Raw genomic sequence first — 19701 nt, forward strand, 5'->3', positions numbered from 1 at the left:
CATATTTGTTGACTTGCCGGAATTCTTCCTGAGACATGATTAACAATTCATATATCTTAGACAAATACAATATGTCCTCACTGTCTGAAAATACTTGGTGCTGAAAAAAAAGACAGTGAATTCATTTAAATGGGTACAAAAACTTTATAATAAATACTGAAAAATGATTTTATTATAACTTTACATCTTGAAAAATAAATCAAAGAACTATGAAAATAAAACTTTCCCTGCAGTTATGATTGAGTAATGGGGACTAGATTTACCCTCCAGCATTAAAAACCTTGAAAAAAGGAAGATATATGAAACAAGTATTTGCAGAAACTGGACAATAGGCAGAAGAGAACAGTGAACCCCGAGAAAGAGGAAAAAACAATGGGATCCAGAAACTGTCTCTGCTTATTGCCTGGAGGCAAGCCACTGGCTGCAGCACGGGTTAGTGGTCTCCCTGAGTTCAGGAGACAAACAGCATTTGTGCAGGCCAAAGTAGCTGGAATTTAGAGCAGAATATGGAAGGGACGAGATATCTACAGAAAGAAGCTCTGGAGATCTATAGAGGAGTATCTTTAAGTGTTGGGCTCAATACTGATTTGCTCATGTCTGAGGGGAAAAAAATCACATGAATCTCAGTAAAGAACTATCAGGGAGCAGTATGTCAAGCCAGTCCAGAGTTTATATAAGCTTGAGAATAATTCATATTCCCACAAGCCAGAATGGCAAGATCTATATACAATACATGGGCAATGGGTAGTGAGTGTTCTAGAAAGGTACCTTTATTTGTTAAAGGTACCTTTATTTGTTAAAAAGGTAGAGTGGATATTGGTGAAATCAGCCTTAGATTGCAGGCTGCTCTAGACCTATACTAACAAAGCTCAAAAGCAATCCTTGAAAAACTTAACCCAAGTAACAAAACATTCTGCCAAACACAAATCCAGCAATATAGAAAAGAATAAATCAAAATTTGGCATTTGACATCTAAACTTCATAGTGTGCAGCATTCAATAAAAAATTATAAGGAATGTATAAAGCAAGAAATTATCAACTATAACTAGGAGTGTTAGGGGCTGAATTGTGTCCCACCCCAATTCATATGTTGAATCTCTAACCTACAGTACCTCAGAATGTAGCTATATTTGGAGATAGGACCTTTATACATGTGATTAAGTTAAAACGAGGCTGTTAGAGTAGACCCTACCCAACTTGACTAGTGTCTTTATAAGAAGAGAAAATATGGATATACAAAGAGACATGCATAGAAAAATGTCTATGTAAAGAGGCAATAAGAGGGTGCTCATCTGTAAGCCAAGGAGGGAGGTCTCATAGGAAATCAACCCTGCTGACATTTCGATATTAGATTCCCAGCCCCCAGAACTGTGAGAAGATAAATTTCTACTATTTAATCCATTTAGTCTTCAGGATATTGTTATGGAAGCTCTAGCAAACTAATACAAGGAGAAAGGTAGGTCAATAGAAAAAGGCCCAGAATGGTAGAAATGATGGAATTATCAGACATGGTCATTGAAACAATGATGGGAATCATGCTTCATATGTTTAAAGACAAAAATCAACATAATGAGAAGAGAAATAGAAGGTTTTTAAAGGCCTACATGGAAATTGCAATGATTAATGGCAGTATTTAAAATTATACATATACTATGGGTTAACAGAAGACTCGGCACTGAAGAAGAAAACATATGTAAGCATGAAGACGGCACTAGAATCTATCAACATGGAAACATACAGAGAAAGAAATATTAAAAAAAATGATGACAACAAACAAAAAACAAAGCTTCAGTGACCTATGGGACAATATCAACTAGTCTAAACTATATGTAACTGTGGTCCCAACAATGACAGATGACAGAAGGGAAAAAGGGAAAAAAAACCATTTAGGAGTAACTGATAAATTTTCCCCCCCAATTGAATGAAAACAAACACATTGACTCAAGAATAAGAATTTAATGAACCCCCAAGGAGAATACACTAAAAGAAAACTACATAAGGCAACTTATAGTAAAACTATGAAAGCCAGTTACAAAGAGAAAAATATAAAAGCAGCTGGAGGGGGAAAAAGACGCATTATAAATAATTAGCAAAAGATGAAAGATGAACAGCTTTTCATAAACTATGCAAGTCAGAAGGCAATGAAGTGGTATCTTCAAAGTGCTGAAAGACAAAAGAAAATGTCACCTATTGGATACCAAGCAAATTCTTTTTTAAAAAATTGAATTTGAAGATATTTAATGCATTCTATTTTTGGTGGAACAAAACATAGCATACATTTATTTAGCACAACCTTCTGCGGTACACAGAGCCAGACTGGGGAAGAAGGCTTTTCTCCTCCTCGTCCATGTCTGAGGATTGACTCATAAGCTGGTCCACTGTAACTATTCCCTGCACTAGTTGGGTACCACATTTTACATTTATTTTGTCCTTCCAGTGGCAGCATCAATTCACCAATTTCTTTCAGGTCTTTAACCATGTTCAGCCCTCCAAGCTCCCCTTTCACATACAGCTGAAGGTAGATTGGGCAATTGGAATATGTTTTCAATCCTTGTGGAACTTCTCCATCCTCCAGTATATCAAATGACCCGTTTTCAGTATCAGTCCTATTGAATTTGTTTGCTGAATCCACATTTAGCTTCCTGTGTGTTTCCTTGCATGGAGCATCACAGAAGCTTTATTTGTCAGGACTGTGAGCCTTGCCTCTACTTTGGGAGCTTTGGGGCAAATTGTATCTAGTTCTTCAGATGCTTCCAGCTTCTTCACTATGTTAAGTCCTCCCATGAGCTTGCCAGAAACCTAGAGCTGGGGAGAGGGGGGCCAATTGAAGTAGGTTTGGAGGCCCTAATGAACTTCTTCATCTGAGAAGATACCAACACTCCTAAACTGAACATTGTGTTTGTTGACAATTTCCACCATCTGCTTGCTGAAACCACAGTGAGGCTCCTGCAGAGTCCCTTTCATAAACATCATGCAGGCAGCAGCATGAGTTCATTTATTTAGGTGAAAGTTGAGGTCTTCTTTGGATGCTCATGACCACTGGGTGGGAAGGTGCCCACGGGTGCATGTCGCCGAACATTTTTGGTCAATTCTGGTGCATGTGCACCATCTAATCAGTAATTTTTTTCAGAATTCTTGAAAAACAGAAATAATTTCATATTTTTTAGATACTTCAGGTAGAGCTTCCAACTTCACAAATGAAACTTGGAGGTATTCTTTGGCTAATCCTGCCATCACACTATTCATCTGATCACACTGTGGAGCCCATGGTGACAAAAATGAACCTCAGGGGGACATCTGAGGCACAGCAGCTCCTCAAACTGCTGTGCGGAGATGACCTTCACTGCTGCCACTGTGGCATCAGCCACCCAGTCACCACACTGCTACTGCCAGACAGTTCTATACCAAGCAAATTTGATACCAAACAAAAATAATTTTCAAAAGTGAAGATGGAATACAAACTTTCGAACAAAAGGTGAGATAATTTATTGCCAGCCAACCAGCACTATAAAATATATTGAAGGGAATTCTTCAGAATGGAGAATAAAATAAAAGGGAAATTTGAATCTACTGCACCCATCCCCACCTCCACCACCCAAATTAAGAGGACCAAAATGGTGAATGGTGAATCAGTGAATAAATAGAATGTATATTTTGTCTAATTTTTATCTCTTTAAAATATGATGTTTAAAACAAAAGCAATAGCAATACATTTTGAAGTTTAAAGCAAATTTGGAAGTAACACGAATAAGAACAAAAGCCAAAAAGATGCAGGGATACTGGAAGTACATGCAATGGTGTAACATTATCTGAAGTATACTGTGATGAGATAATGATGTATACTGTAAACCTAAAACAATGTTTCTCCAATTTCAGCTTTATCAGAATCACCTGAGCAACTTCACAGACCACAGATAGCTGAGCCCCATCCTTAGAGCTTTAGATTCAGCAGATCTTGAATAGGGCTCAAGAATTTTCTTTTCTAACAATTCCCAGGTTCCCAGGTGATATGGATCCAAGGAATGCAGTTTGGAAAACAATGCCTTAGAGTAATAACTCAAAGCAAACAAACAGACAGGTATGGGTAATATTCCACTAGAGGAGAAAAAAAACAGAATCATAAAAAATACTCAGTCCAAAAGAAAGTACACAATGGAAAGAAAAAAAAATAGAAAAGAAAGAACAAATAAAAGGAAGCAATAGTAAATTGCTAGATATAAACCCAATCAATGAAAGTCAAAATACTCTAAGAGGAAAAGATAGTCTCTTCAATAAATGGTGCTGGGAAAACTGAATATTTACATGCAAAATAATGAAACTGGACCCCTCTCTTATACACTCACAAAGTTAACTCAAAAAGATTTCAAGACTTAAATGTAAGACATAAAACAATCAAAATCACAGAAAACCTACAAAAATAGCTCCTTGAAATTGGTCTAATCAATGATTTCATGGGTGTGACACCAAAAATACAAACAACAGAAGCAAAAATAAACAAGTAGGACTACATCAAATTAAAAAACTACTACACAGCTGAAGAAATTATCAGCACAATGAAAAGGCGACCTATGAGATGGGTTCATGTCTGAATTCTGACTCATTATCCATAGCTTTAAACTAATCATTATCTTTTAGGATCCTAGTTTCATTTGTAAAATAATGATGAAGGCAAGGTTACTTCAAAAGCTCCTTCACCTTCCTTAATCATATAATACTGTCATATTCATTTTCCAAATTTAAAAGTCATGAAAGGAAGGAATCATTCTCATACACAAGTGCAAAGTAAATTAAGTATAAATTGATTTTGTTTTGCGTTTTGGTAGGACAGTATTGAAATGTGCACACCCTTTGATCCAGCAATTCCATTTTAAGGATCCTAACCTATTGCAATACTCTCGGATGGGCACGAGAACGTATGTACAAAGATAATTACTGTCACATTAAAAGACAGGAGACAACCTACATATCCATACAGGATAGTAATGCTCATATCATCCATATTCTAGAATAGTATTGAGGTATAATGCCATAAACATTTCATGAACAATATATGGTGTATCTGAAAAAGACTAAGTTGAAGAATTATATATTTCTAGAGGCCCAGTGCACGAAATTCATGCACGGTGGGGGGATCCCTCAGCCCAGCCTTCACCCTTTCCAATCTGGGACCCCTTGGGTGATGTCCGACTGATGGTTTAGGCCCCATCCCTATAGGCCCCATCCCTAAACCATCAGTTGGACATCCCCCTCATAATCTGGGACCACTGGTTCCTAACCGCTCGCCTGCCTGCCTGATCACCCCTAACCACTCTACCTGCCTGCCTGATTGCCCCTAACTGCCTCTGCTTGCTGGCCTAGTGGCCCCCTAACTTCCCCCCTGCCGGCCTGGCCACCCCTTAACTGCTCCCCTGCCAACCTGGCTGCCCCCTAACTGCTCCCCTGCCAGCCTGGTCGCCCCCTGTCTCTGCTTGCTGGCCTGATCATCCCCTAACTGGTCCCCTGCTGGCCTGGTCACCCCTAACTGCCTCTGCTTGCTGGCCTGGTCACCCCCTAACTGCCCTCCTGACGGCCTGGTCCCCCACTAACTGCTCCCTGTCAGCCTAATCGCCCCTAACAGCCTCTGCCTTGGCCCCTCTCACCGTGGCTTTGTCCAGAAGGAAGTTGGACATCCAGAAGATGTCCGGTCTAACCAGTCTAATTAGCATATTACCCTTTTATTAGTATAGATTCATTCAATTTTTGTTCAAATTAAGTTTTATATTTTCAATCTATATTTTAAATGTATAAGCATTCATATATATATACATATACTCATGTACTTATATATTATATATGTATATATGTATATGTATTTATATACATATATGTATTTATATGTAAATACATACTTTAAAAAAATTTCTTTATTGATTAAGGTGTTACATATGTATTTATCCCCCCATTCCCCCCCACCCCCCACCCCCACTCATGCCCTCACCCCCATGTTGTCTGTGTTCGTTGGTTAGGCTTATATGGATGCATACAAGTCTTTTGGTTGATCTCTCCCCCTTACCTCCACATACTTTTTTAAAATATATTTTTATTGATTTCAGAGAGGAAGGGAGAGGAAGAGAGAGATAGAAGCATCAATGATGGCAAGGAACCATTGATTGGCTGCCTCCTGCACGCCACCTACTGGGAACCAAGCCGGCAACCCAGGCATGTGCCCTTGACTGGAATCGAACCTGGGACCCTTCAGTCCACAGGCCAACGCTCTATGCACTAAGCCAAACTGGCTAGGGCGTAAATACATACTTTTATAAGTGTGTATATATCTAAGTGTATGTGGGGTGTGTGTGTGTGTGTGTGTGTGTGTGTGTGTGTGTATGCCAAGAATTGCTTAATCAATTTAAATTTGTATTCTATATAGTTTATTACATTAATACCTACTGGTTTAATATTCTTAACATTAAATTGTAGCCCAGCATATAGTAATAAACTTATTTATTTATGTCTTTCTTACTTATTCCTATCTCTATATATTCTTTATGCAATTTATGTACACAAGGTTAATCAAAATTACACATCTAAAATGAACCCTTCTATTTAAATAGTACCTTTTTCTAGTTAATGAACCCTTAAGATATTGATTCATTCTTTTCCAAACTATGATATATAAAAATCCCTTACAAATATAATGTGTTGTCCTGGCCGGTATGGCTTAGTTAGTGTCATCCTGTGCACTGGAAGGTTGCTGGTTCAATTCCAGTCAGCGCACACGCCTAGGTTACAGGCTTGATCCCCTGTGGGGGCGTGCTGGAGGCAGCTGATGGATGCTGTTCTCTTGCATTCTCTCCCTTCCTTTCCCTTTCTTTCTCTCTATAAAAATCAATAAAAATATATATTTTAAAATTAATGCATTTCAATTGCCTGCCCAGAGCAAATACAGAAAGTGAAAGTTGTACAGAATATGAACCGTAGGTGGTGCACATTTGCTCATCTTAAACCAACCTGAACCAGTTTGTTGTTTAAAGAAAATGAAAAAACACACAAAATCCCTCTAAATCATGAACAGCATAACAAATGCAAATTCTTAAGAAATAACCAAAGAAACCAATAATTCAATACTAATTCCCTGTAAATGATCCTCTATTGTTTTGGGGTTTGGTTTCAGAATGAAGCAAAAACAAACAAACAAAATCAATGTTTTCAACAGTATACTATGAAAACTAATAAAAGAATGCTTCTCAGAGTTCAGTTAAATGTCACCAAAGAGGAATGAGTCGTCTGTGGTGCACAGCAAGACCCAGGTCAGTCTGACAAGATGATCACACATAGGTGTATGATATTGGGGAAAGATGAAAAGGAATATAACCAAAACAGGGTTGACTTTTATTTTATTCCATATTACAAAGGATCTTTGTTTTCTAAATAATGCTTTCCTCTTCAACCCCAAACTACTTCTTCAAGGGAAGGGAATACAGAAGTGGTTTCAAACATGGATAAAATCTGAAGTACATGAGTATACACTGAGTGGCCAGATTATTATGATCACTGAATGCATAATAATCTGGCCACTCAGCATATATATATATATATATATATATATATATATATATGTATATATATATATATATATATATATATATATATATATATATATATATATTAGAGGGTCCGGTGCATGAATTTGTGCATGGGTGGGGTCCAGCCAGCCTGGCCAGGGAGAGGGGACATGTACGGTTGGCCGGCCTGCCTGCTGGTCGAACTCCTGGTTGAGGGGACAATTTGCATATTAGCCTTTTATTATATAGGATATACACTGAGTGGCCAGATTATTATGCGTTCAGAGATCATAATAATCTGGCCACTCAGTGTATATTCCTTTTTAAATTTTGTTTCTGGGGCTCCACACCATAATTGCTAAAACAAAATCTCTGAAGATGGAGACAAACACCATGATGAATCAGTGATTCTTTCAATACATCATGAATTCATGAATTGGGATTTTATTGAAAGTTTCTCCACCTGGCCAGTGTGGTTCAGTGATTGAGTGTTGACCTAAAAAACAGGAGATTACAGTTCAATTCCCAGTCAGGGCACATAGACAGATCGTGGGATTGATCCCCAGTGGGGGTCATGCAGGAGGCAGCTGATCAATGACTCACTCTCATCATTGATGTTTCTCTATCTCTTTCCATCTCCTTTCCTCTCTCTGAAATAACTAAAATGTTATCCCCCCCCCAAAAAAAAATTTTCATTTCATAAGCTGTCTCATTCATTTACAATCAAATATCCTTTTTATATTTATAAAATATTTTTTAAAATGGTGAATTAATCAACTATATACTATAATTATAATGATAAAATAATTAACACAAAACCTGAGTTCCCCGAGATATGGGATCAGTGCTGGGGCCCCACCAGCAGGCGAGGGGATCCCAAGGCAGGTGCTGGGCGTGAAGGCAACAGGGGCATAGGCTACCAAGGAGATAGAACCGAACCTCACATCACCCTGCTTGGCCCCGGAGGATGACTGGTTAGCCAGAGATAGGTAAGATTCCTCAGGGAAGGAAAAACCTAAGACATACACAGTTGCAGAGGGGCCATCAGGAGAGAACTTGGGGGTCAACAGTGGTGGGGCACAGACCCTCACCCCCCCAACCTTGCAGGGGTCTGAACCCTCATCCCTTCTGAGGGAGGTCTCCTGCCCCCATGGCTGCTTTGCTTCCCACGCTCAGCTCAGATCGGGACACAGGTGACAGACAGAGACTTGGCCCAGCTCAGATCGGGACCCAGGTAACAGAAAGAGACTTGGCCGACAGCAGCTGCCCTATATCTAAATCCAGCCTAGCACCAGGAATGCTCAGGGCCTACTCAAGAAGGCAAATAATCCTTTCCACTAATATTTACAGGGTAAACTAAGAGTGTTGGTAGAGTATTAAATTTCACAGTAAAATAGTAATCAACTTTTCAGATTAATTTAAATAGGCTAATTGAAATAAGTGAATATTCAAGAAAATTTAATTGTACTGGACAAAAAGCTGTTCCTAAAGTGGTAACTAAAATTTCTATTGGTAGTTCATCTCATGGTAAAATTCCTGAACATGCAATGAACCTAAAGCAGTCATATTTTTTGTGCAAAAAATTAAAATTTAAAGTTATCAAGACTGCATTATAAAATTTACAAATGCCTCCATTAATGAAAAAAAGGGGGGATAGTAAGGTAATTCATGTAAGGAAAAATATCCTATAAGTAAATTACATCTAGAAAATTTTTACTTTACAAAATTAATTTTCATTTGTAATGCTAACAGCAAGACACCCATGAAGAACACACATAGTGTCTAAATAAGACAAAGGAAAATCGTTTGGGCAAAATAAAAAGGATCCCAAATCAATTATATAGAAAAGATTCCTTTATTAACTTTTGGTCGAGAATATGTTTGTATATTTTCAGAAAACAACTCCAAGACCATGTGGATTCCTGCAACAGAGAGGAATTGACAGGACTGCTCCAACCACAAAGACAAGAGAAGAAACAGTCCAGATATGGAAGACGCTGATGACACCTTGCCATACTAGCAGTCAGCAGCTGTGTGTTGCTGCAGGTTGCCTAGGACCAAACCAGAGAGAGTTGGACCTGCATTGCCACCATGTGCCCACCATCCAGATATCATTGCTGACATGTACACATAAGGAACTGTTTGGCATTGTAACAGGGACTCAGAACTGTTGGACATTGAAATTGGGACTCAGACATTTTTTGTTATTATATGTTTATATCTAGTCTGCAGAGGCAAGATTTTTTAAAGGAAAGAAATGGGGGGAAAAATAGATACAGAGGCAAAGAAGCATTGAACAGACTGTCAAACTACAGCGGGAAGGCAGGAGAGGTTGGGCGGGGGGTGCTGTGAAAGATCAACCGAAGGACTTACATGCATGCATATAAGCATAACCAATGGATACAAGACACTGGGGGGGGGGGTAGGTGAGGGCATGTACTGGGGGGTAGGGGAGGCCGGGGGGAGGTCAAAGGGGGAAAAAAGGAGACATATGTACTACTATTTGTAATACTTCAAACAATAAAAAAATTAATTAACACTAGAACCTTAGGGTTATATGAAATTATAAGCATTAAATAATCAATTTATGCACATTCTTGTTGCAGAAATATGTTTGTTTAGCAACAAACAAAATAATTAGTTCAAATATAAAAATATATTGAAATTTGATGAAATTTTGCAGCTTAATCAGAATTGAAATACAAATTCAAGCAGAAAAGAATCTTACCTTATAATAGAGAAACATGCAAATTGACCGCACCTCTGCTATGCCCACGATTGGGCCAGCAGGAGGCTGGGGGCGGGACTCCGGGTGGCATATCCGCCGTTGAGAAGATCAAGATGGCGGTGCCCAGTGGCCGGACCCATGCAGCTGCTCCCGGGGGTGCCTGGGGCCATCGGCACCCCGGGGGGGCGTGGCCGGGCACATGCCGCCGCTCCCCAGGGTGCCTGGGGCGATCGGCCACCTAGGGGGGCGTGGCCGGGCCCCTCCCGCCCCTCCCGGGGGTCCCGGGGTTGATCGGCCACATAGGGGGGCGTGGCCGGGCCCCTCCCGCCCCTCCCGGGGGTCCCGGGGTTGATCGGCCACCTGGGGGGGCGTGGCCCTGCCCCTCCCGGGGGTCCCAGGGGGCGATGGGCCACCCGGGAGGGCGTGGCCAGGCCCCTCCCGCCCCTCCCGGGGGTCCTGGAGGCGATCGGCCACCAAGGGGGGCGTGGCCCGGCCCCTCCCGCCGCTCCCGGGGGTCCCAGGGGAGGCTTTCCGGGCCTTGGGCACCAGCGGGGAGCCTGCACCCATCGCAGGAAACCACTGGGGGTCGGCTCCTGTGATCGGTAGCAGGGACGCTGGGTGCGGCGAGCCCAAGGCCAGGAAAGCCTGGGGCGGAGGCTTTCCCGGCCTTGGGCACCAGTGGGCAGCCTGCACCGATCGCAGGAAACCACTGGGGATCGGCTCCTGAGATCCTTAGCAAGGATGTTGAGTGCCGCCCAGCCCAAGGCCACCGCCTGGGGCCAAGCCCCGACCCTGAAAAAGGCAGAAGGCGGTGGCCACAGCCAAGGCCTGGGTCCCTGGTGCCAGCAGAAAACTGGTGCAGGCAGCCAGGTGAATGAAGGTCTATTGCACGAATCTTCGTGCAAACGGGCTACTAGTTGTGTATAATTTCCAACTGCTAATGAAAGTTTATTTGTGTATTTACAATATATGAAGTTGGTATCCAGAAATTATGATATTTAGATTCCAGTAGATATATGTTTAAAATAGTGACATTAATATTAAAATGCCAACATCTGCAATATGTTAGAAATTACAGCCTTAGCAACTACTTAACCTTACGATGAAACTATTTCAATGCCAACTTTAAAATGTGTGAATGGGTATATAGTTTTCAAAATGCTTTTAGATTAGAAAACAAATGGGTTGTCTACTTTATGCCCTAAAGTGAATTCTTTCCTTCAGTAGCAATCTCTGCCGATCATAGATAGTCCATAATGTTAAGATTCTTTCCAATTATAGCTCCCAAGAAAAATAATTTTGTTTAAAAATATTCCTGACTTAGAGACTGCAAATAAGAACTAAGAGCTTCATATAATGTATTCATTCTGGTAAAAAGGTACAAAATTTTTGATTTTTAAGCACATGCATTGTTAGAATATTTGTAGAGCTCCCTTGTTTGCCAACATGATCTTGAAGAACTTTCCCATGATCACCTGATATGTGCTGTGGGAATGAACACTCATTTTAATATGGGTCTATGTAAATTTAAAAGTAGGTAGAAGAGTCTAGTTCATAAATAATTTATACACTATTTCTAAGCCAAATTTTAATTATTTGGCATTACGCTTTCGTGAGGTGTTCCCTGCCTTGCTTCCTCTTTTGATAGTGATAATTGAGTGTTTAAGTAGCTTTCTAATTTGTAAACCCATTACTAAGTCATCTTAAAAATTCCATGTAATGACTTGGGAATATTTTAATTTGATCATTAGCCACATGTCAAATTTGCTGAGTAATTGCACTTACCCTCTGTTACATTTTGCTATTTCATCAAACAGAAGTTTCCACTGAGGACGTCCAATATAAAGTCTTGAATTCAGTGCTTGATATTTTTCTCCAATTATTTTCTGCCACAAAGAAAGCATTATATTTATATGACACAGAGTTGGCAAATTGCCCATTTCTCTAACCTCATTTCTGCTGGTGCTGTGGCTTCCTACCAAATTGCTGTGATATAAAGAATATAAGTAGCAACCTATTAAGTACAGTAAGTTAGAACGTAATTTCCTTCCTGTTTTCCTTTAAAATCCATTCTCTTCTTGAATTCCATTATTACAAATGGCTGATTTGCTTCATTTTTAAATAACTGCAATGTTGAAGAATGCATTCCAATTGCCTACTTTCAAAAAGGGCCTCAGCACATAAATTTTACTGAATTGTTTTTGCACTACAAATACAGTTGTCATATTTGGCACCTTAGATGGGTAAAATACTACAAACTGTAATCATAAATTTGGGGAAATAATCTTAGACAAGACAACCTAAGACAGAAGAGCTCCAAACCTTAGGTCTATTAACAAATAACTCAAATGAACTGGTTTTTGCAATGAACAGAATATGAGATCTGAAGAATCAGAGTCAAGTGAGAAGAGAGGAATAAGTGTCGGAGTCCCAGGCACACAAACTGAGAACCAAATACAATGTATACTCTATACCTTCATTTGAGCAACACCATGAAGGTAAATGATACTGATCTGCTTCACGAGAGTAGTAAAATAAAATATTTTTACATATCAAGTAGGGAAGAACTCTGACTAGAAAAAATAGGCTTAGATTAGTTTTGAAGTAACTGACAAGCATTCATAATTCGTATCCAAAATACTACAGAAAATGTATGATAGAAAATACTAAAATAAAGCGTGTGAAAGCAGTCATGCCCAGATTTACACAATGGTGCAGCTCTTCATGGTGTCTGTAAACATCAATTTTCTTCATCTATAATATGGGATAGCAATATCTTCTACCTCTTGAATCTGCTGGAATTCTATGATTGTGTATCTGATTGTTTAGCTCAGTGCCTCACACAGTGAATAAATAATGTGATAGCCATTGCTATTCTTTTTCGTTTCCCTTGAGGGGAAATAAAACTTTTTTGTGTGTGACCTTATTTTTGCCCCCACAAGACCTCCTCTTGATGAATACAGTTACAAGACTGTTCGGTTATGGTCTGGCCTCTTTAGGTAAAGAACTTGAGGCAATAGTGAAGAGGAGAGAGGTGAAATACTCGAAAGGTCTGCTCTATCTCCATGTGAGCTGGACAAAAAAATCCCCCCAAAAACAGACAAAACAAAAATAGCATAATATAGGGTAGCCCCCCCCCCCCAAAAAAAAAGTATACACACTTTAAAAGCTGGTAGCTCAATTTTGAAAACGAAATGTATTTTAATAAATGCTGCCTTTATAATTATTCAAAGTGTGTGCATACATTTTGGGGGACACCCTATAGGGTTAACTTTAAGGACAAGCCATGAGTTTTCTGGACACATTCCAAGAGGCGTTCCTGTGGGAAACCTCTTCAAACCACCTGCAGAAATGTTCTCCCTGCACAGCCCTGCAGTAAACCTCCTATTATCAAGAGACTCGTTTCATTTACAGTAACATCCAGCCACATACCTGCATCCCATCTGTTTGACTGAGGTGCAGCTGGATGTTGACATAGTCAGGTCTGTTCTCTTGCCAAAGCTGAGAGGACATAAAAGTAAGGAGACATTAAAATTATTTCTGTAGACTCAGACTTCCTCCTATTCTAACACATGGGATTCTAGAATTAGTTAAAATGTATCTTGTCTAATCACAGTCAATATCTACAAGCAAATACATATAAAACTGCACACATATACAGGGGTGGGCAAAAGTAGGTTTATAGTTGTTCCTATGGAAAATGAAATGAAGGTTTTAATTATTACAATAGCTTTATTAACTTGTGTTTTACATACTCACAACTGTAGACCCACTTTTGCCCACCCCTTGTGTGGTGTGAAAGTAAAACAAACTTATATATTGGGACTCAAAGTAGATGTTTTAGAAATGCAAAAGAAGTCATTTTGCTGATAGGGAGTGATTAAGTAGGGCTTCATCACCCCTCTGGCACCCTTTACAATCTTAAGGGCATGCGGGAAGTAACTGAGAGTCTTCTATTGCTATGACTACCTGGCCCACAGCTTTCTAGCAAGTTACTTAACTTTTCTCGGCTTCAGCGTCGTCATCAGGACAATGATATGGTTGAAGGACATTATTTCACAGGTGGCAACACTGAATTATAAAATCCTAATAAAAATATATTTTACCTTAAAAGTGATGAGATGTTTATCAGTACCCATAATACTTTTTTCTTTGCATTTATTTATAAATATATTTTTATTGATTTCAGAGAGGAAGGGAGAGGGGGAGAGAGATAGAAACATCAATAATGATAGAGAATCATTGATTGGCTGCCTCCTAATATTTGACAAATGAGGCAAGAACATACAATGGAGTCAAGACAGTCTCTTCAATAAATGGTGTTGGGAAAATTGGACAGATACATGCAAAAAAATGAAACTAGAGCACCATAATACTTTTAAAATATAATCACTAGTAATATCCCATCCATTAGCTGACTCAAATTATATCCAAATGCTAAATTCATTTTAAGGCCCTTTCTGAATTGAGTCAGGATTCATGGATTTTAACTGAGAAGAAACTGAGGGTTTTCCAAGTCCAGTAATGGTAGCATCTCACAAAATATATGTTTTGTGCTGATTCTTATCTTAAATGCCTACCAGGATGCTGCTCAAAGACTCCTACCTCAAAAACTGGTATTTGTTGCCATCAGCCCCCAGAAAAACTATGAAAATTTGAATAATGCTCTTAATGATTTCAATGTCTCCATTTTAACTTCTCTCTCACAGAAGATAAGTAATAATACATACTAAAGCAACAATTTTCTTCAAGTCCAGAGAGCAGTAAAAATAAAAAATACATGGATCAACTCAATCCTGTAAATGGATTAGGATTATAATGTCATGCACAAAGGTTATGCTTTTCAATTTTACTTTTCCTGCCTGTCACTCTTCCTTATTTTTCTCACAAATAAAAAAATAGCATAATATAACTCCAGAAAGGAACTTTATAGATTACTAATAGGAATTATAGCAATCATTTATTAAATACATCCAATAGATTCTTTGAATAAGCTAAATCTCACATCAGACTTTAAGTCCTGTTATCCTCATTTGTACATTGAAGGCATAAATAGGGTTTATAAAAGTTAAGTAATTTACCCAAGTTCTCAGAATCAGTATGAAGTAGAGCCAGTGTTCCATTTTATTTTATCTTTTTTGTTGTTAATCCTCAACTGAGGATATTTTTTCCATTGATTTTTTTTAAAGAGAGAGAATGGAAGGAAGAGGGAGAGAGAGAGAGGAAAAAAAATCCATGCGACATTGACTGGTTGCCTCCTACACATGCCCCAACCCAGGTGGTTGGGATTCAGCCTGCAACCTACATATGTGCCCTTGACCAAAGTGGAACCAAGATCCTTCAGTTCCAAGGCTGACTCTGTAACCACTGAGCAAAACAGGCTAGGGCCACGGTTCCATTTTAAGTGGGACTCCAAATGCCTGATGTAGCCCTGCTTCCTCTTTTTTATTTCCCCAATGTGATCTATAGAAGTGAAGTGATTTGAAGCGAGGTATGTAGTTATTGACAGAGTTGGTACCAGATCACCTGACATCTAGCCCTGCATTCATTTCTAAAATCACCAGGTTGGACAATTCAGTCAAGCAAGAGCCGCCTAAGGTGCAGCTTTTGTAATCATTTCAGATAGTCTGACACTAAGACTGAGTGGCTAGGGCAGCTAGATAGTTATGTTCTAGGCATTCTAGAATGATGCAAAAGAACTCACAGTTGGAAGATTGAAAGACTATACATATTCTTGTTTTTAGGTTAAAATATCTAATTTAATTTTCAAGTTAAAAATACCCTTCCACTCCAGTCAGTGTTGCTCAGTGATTGAGCACCAACCTATGAATCAGGAGGTCATGGTTCGATTCCTGGTCAGGGCATATACTTGGGTTGTGGGCTTGATCCCCAGTATGGGGTGTGCAAGAGGTAGCCTATCAATGATTCTCTCTTTATTGATGTTGCTATCATCCTGTGCCTCTTCTTTCCTCTCTGAAATCAATTATAATGTATTTAAAAATACCCTTTCAAATAAGTGAGAATAAAACTTTAAAAATTGATTATGCAATTATAATTAGTAATTAATGGCATAAGCAAAATACAGCACACCATCCAATATGTCTTAAAAGTATTTGGATTAAAAATTCAACTCAGAAAGTGTGGGCTAGAATAAAATACGAATTTTCTATTTTTCAATTATAGTTGGCATTCAATATTATTTTATATTAGTTTCAGGTGGTTAGATACTAATTTTAAAATGATATATGCATCCTCATGTTCATGTCAGCATTATTTACAATAGCCAAGATATAGAAACAACCTAAGTGCACATCAATAGAGAATTGGATTAAAAAAATGTGGTATATATAGGCAATGGAGTATTACTCAGCCATAAAAAGAATGAAGGCTTACCAGTTTTGACAACATATATATAGACATAGAGGATATTATACTAAGTGAAATAAGTCAGAGAAAGACAAATACCATTTGATTTCACTTATATGTAGAATCTAAAGAACAAAAAATGAACAAATAAAACTAAACAGATGCATAGGTACAGAGAAGAAACTGATGGTTGCCAGAGGGAAGGGAGTTGGGTGGAAAAATTGAAGGGATTAAGAAGTACAAATTAGCCCTGACTGGTTTGGCTCAGTGGATAGAGTGTCGGCCTGCAGACTGAAGGGTCCCAGGTTTGATTACCATCAAGGGCATATACCTTGGTTGCGGGCACATCCCCAGTAGGGAGTATGCAGGAGGCAGCTGATCGATGTTTCTCTCTCATCGATGTTTCTAACTCTCTATCCCTCTCCCATCCTCTCTGTAAAAAATCAATAAAATACATTAAAAAAAGAAAAATAAGATTAAAAAAAAAAGAAGAAGTACAAATTAGCCTGGCCAGTGCTGCTCAGTGGTTGAGCATCGACCCATGAACCAGGAGATCATGGTTTGATTCCTAGTTAGGGCACATGCCTGGGTTAGTGGGCTTGATTCCCAGTAGGGGATGTGCAAGAGGCAGCCAATCATTGATTTTCTCTCATTAATGTTTCTATCTTTCTTTCCCTCTTCCTTCCTCTCTGAAATCAAGAAAAACATTTTTTAAATGAAGTAGAAATTGGTAATTACAAAATAGTCATGGGGATGTAAAGTGCAGCATAGGGAATGTAGTCAATAATATTGTGATAACTACATATGGTGCCAGACTATATTTTCATTTGGTTTTCAAAAATACTTTTACCTACTCTCACTGAGACTGTATGTAAAGTCACTATGCATTATTGCTATTGGGCTCTCTCTCTCTCTCTCTCTCTCTCTCTCTCTCTCTCTCTCTCTCTCAGATGTGCACACACACACACACACACACACACACACACACGTACGAAATTGTTACCAGTTGCAACCAGAAAATAAAAACCTTTTCTTTTTAACATCATCCAAATATAAATTGTTTTAGTGTCTTCTGGGTGAGTTTTGCCAGTATAACTTTAAAATTTAAATTCATTCACAGCTTCCAACTCCAGAAAGTCCTGTTTCTGGTATCAACCTAGAAAAAATACTCACAAATTGGAAAGTGATGAGTTTGCTCCTCTAGACAATTTTTCCCTCCTTAGCCTCAAAGACAGAACTCACTTTCTCTCTTGCTACCACCTCACTGGCCACTGGGATCAGTCTCCTTTCTTAGCCATTACACACCTTTTGCTTCTCTGGAAACTGCAGTATCCCAGGGTTTGCTATTTTCACACACATTCCCAAGATGATCAGCAGTCAGATCAGTCTCATTCATAACCTTGCAGTGGCTACTCATCTCTCCCTTCCCCACTCCTGATTCAGCAGGTCCCTGGTGTGCCCCAGAAATGTGTCCTTTTTTTAAAAGTTGTGGTAAACATTATAAACTTACCATTGTAACCATTTTTAAATATGCCGTTCAGTGGCATTAAATACATTCATATTGATGGGCAACCATCATTACCATCCCTCTCCAGAACTTTTCTTCTCAAACTAAAACTCTGTATCCATTAACCAATAAATCCCCATTTGCCCTCCCTCTCATGCCCTGGTGACCAGCATTCTAGGAAATTGACTACTCTAGGTACCTTAAGTAGAATCATATAATATTTGTCCTTTTGTGTCTAGATTAATTAAATTAGCATAATACTTTCAAGATTCATACATATTGTAAAATGTCTCAGAATTCTATTCTTTTTCAGGCTGCATACTATTCCATTTTATGTATACTCAGAGTTTTCTTATCCATTCATCCATCAATAGACATTTGGGTTGTTTCCATCTTTGGCTATTGTGAAAAATGCTGCTATGACCATTGGTATACAAATGTCTGTTCAAGTCACTGCTTTCAATTATTATGGGTATATTTCCAGAATGCATCTCTTTTTTTAAATAAAATCCAAAGGCCTTATGTAATCTGTCCTTTTCCCAGAAAACACACAAGACCTCTCTGATTGCTGTTCATACTAATTTTCCTCTTGCTTACTCTGCTCTGCCCACAAAGCTCACTTTCATCTTGCTCCAGTCTAATACTATTGCATCAGAGTGCTTGCCTGTGAAGTTGGGTCCCTCTGCCCTAAAATTTTTCACCCAAGATATTTGCCTGTTTATTCACTTTACTCAGGTCTCTGCTCAAATACCAATGTTGGTGGGCATTTCCGAATATTCAGTATACATTAATATGCTCTCTATCATTTACTCTTTGTTGCTTTACCCCACTTTCTTTTTCTTCTTTGCGCTAATCAGAATCAGTCATCCCATTTCTTTATTGGTTTATTGTCTTTCTTCCCCACTTAGAATGTAAATCACATGAGATCAGAAACTTGTTTTTATTTTGATCTCTGATGTAGTTCCATGTCCGAGAACAGTTTCTACTTCATAGTAGGCAGTTAATAAGTATTTGATGAGTGAAACAATGACTGATTGAATGGGTGAATATCTGCACAAAATGGCATGTATAATATTCATCACCATGTTTTTTATAATAAAATTATAAATACCCATCCTGAGGGAATGGTTAGATAAATTAGACACATTCATACTATGAAATCCTATCTAATAAAAGGGTAATATGCAAATTAACCATCACTCCGCGACAAAATGGCGGCACCCATGGCCACAAGATGGCGGCGCCCAGTCCTCTTAGCCCCGAGCCCCAGCGGAGTCCCTAAGTCTGCCCAGCAGTGGCAGTCCAGGGTGTCTAGCTGGGAGGCGCCCGCCCCACACACAGCAATTCCTGCCCAGTCGCGGCAGTCCGGGGTGTCCGGCTGGTCGCCTCTGAGCTGCGCGTGATTGGGGGCGAAGCAGGCCGTGGGGCTTTTGGCCAGGGTGTCAGGCCGGCAGCGACCCGCCCCCCAAGCCACGCGCGATAGGGGGTGAAGGGGGCCTCGGGGCTTTTGGCTGGGGTGTCAGGCCGGCAGCGACCCGCCCCCCAAGCCATGCGCG

General features: G+C 39.4%; 1 protein-coding gene and 1 pseudogene across 5 annotated transcripts in view; both read right to left on the reverse strand.

The window, feature by feature from the left end:
- NOX4 (NADPH oxidase 4) overlaps nt 1–19701 on the reverse strand; it is a 168251-nt gene that overhangs the window by 8206 nt on the left and 140344 nt on the right. For all 4 annotated transcript variants that reach the window (XM_079787431.1, XM_079787432.1, XM_079787434.1 and 1 more), the window contains exons 16-17: nt 13705–13773; nt 12058–12158 (exon numbers count right to left, since the gene is read on the reverse strand). In XM_079787431.1, coding sequence (XP_079643557.1) covers nt 12058–12158; nt 13705–13773 — 170 coding nt within the window. The remainder of the gene's footprint in view (nt 1–12057; nt 12159–13704; nt 13774–19701) is intronic.
- LOC307109265 (glutaredoxin-3-like) lies at nt 2156–5267 on the reverse strand (annotated as a pseudogene). Its single transcript has one exon. The product of its transcript is annotated as a glutaredoxin-3-like (transcript).

The sequence above is a fragment of the Cnephaeus nilssonii genome (assembly GCF_951640355.1).
Source record: "Cnephaeus nilssonii genome assembly, chromosome: 13".
Classification (NCBI taxonomy): Eukaryota; Metazoa; Chordata; class Mammalia; order Chiroptera; family Vespertilionidae; genus Cnephaeus; species Cnephaeus nilssonii.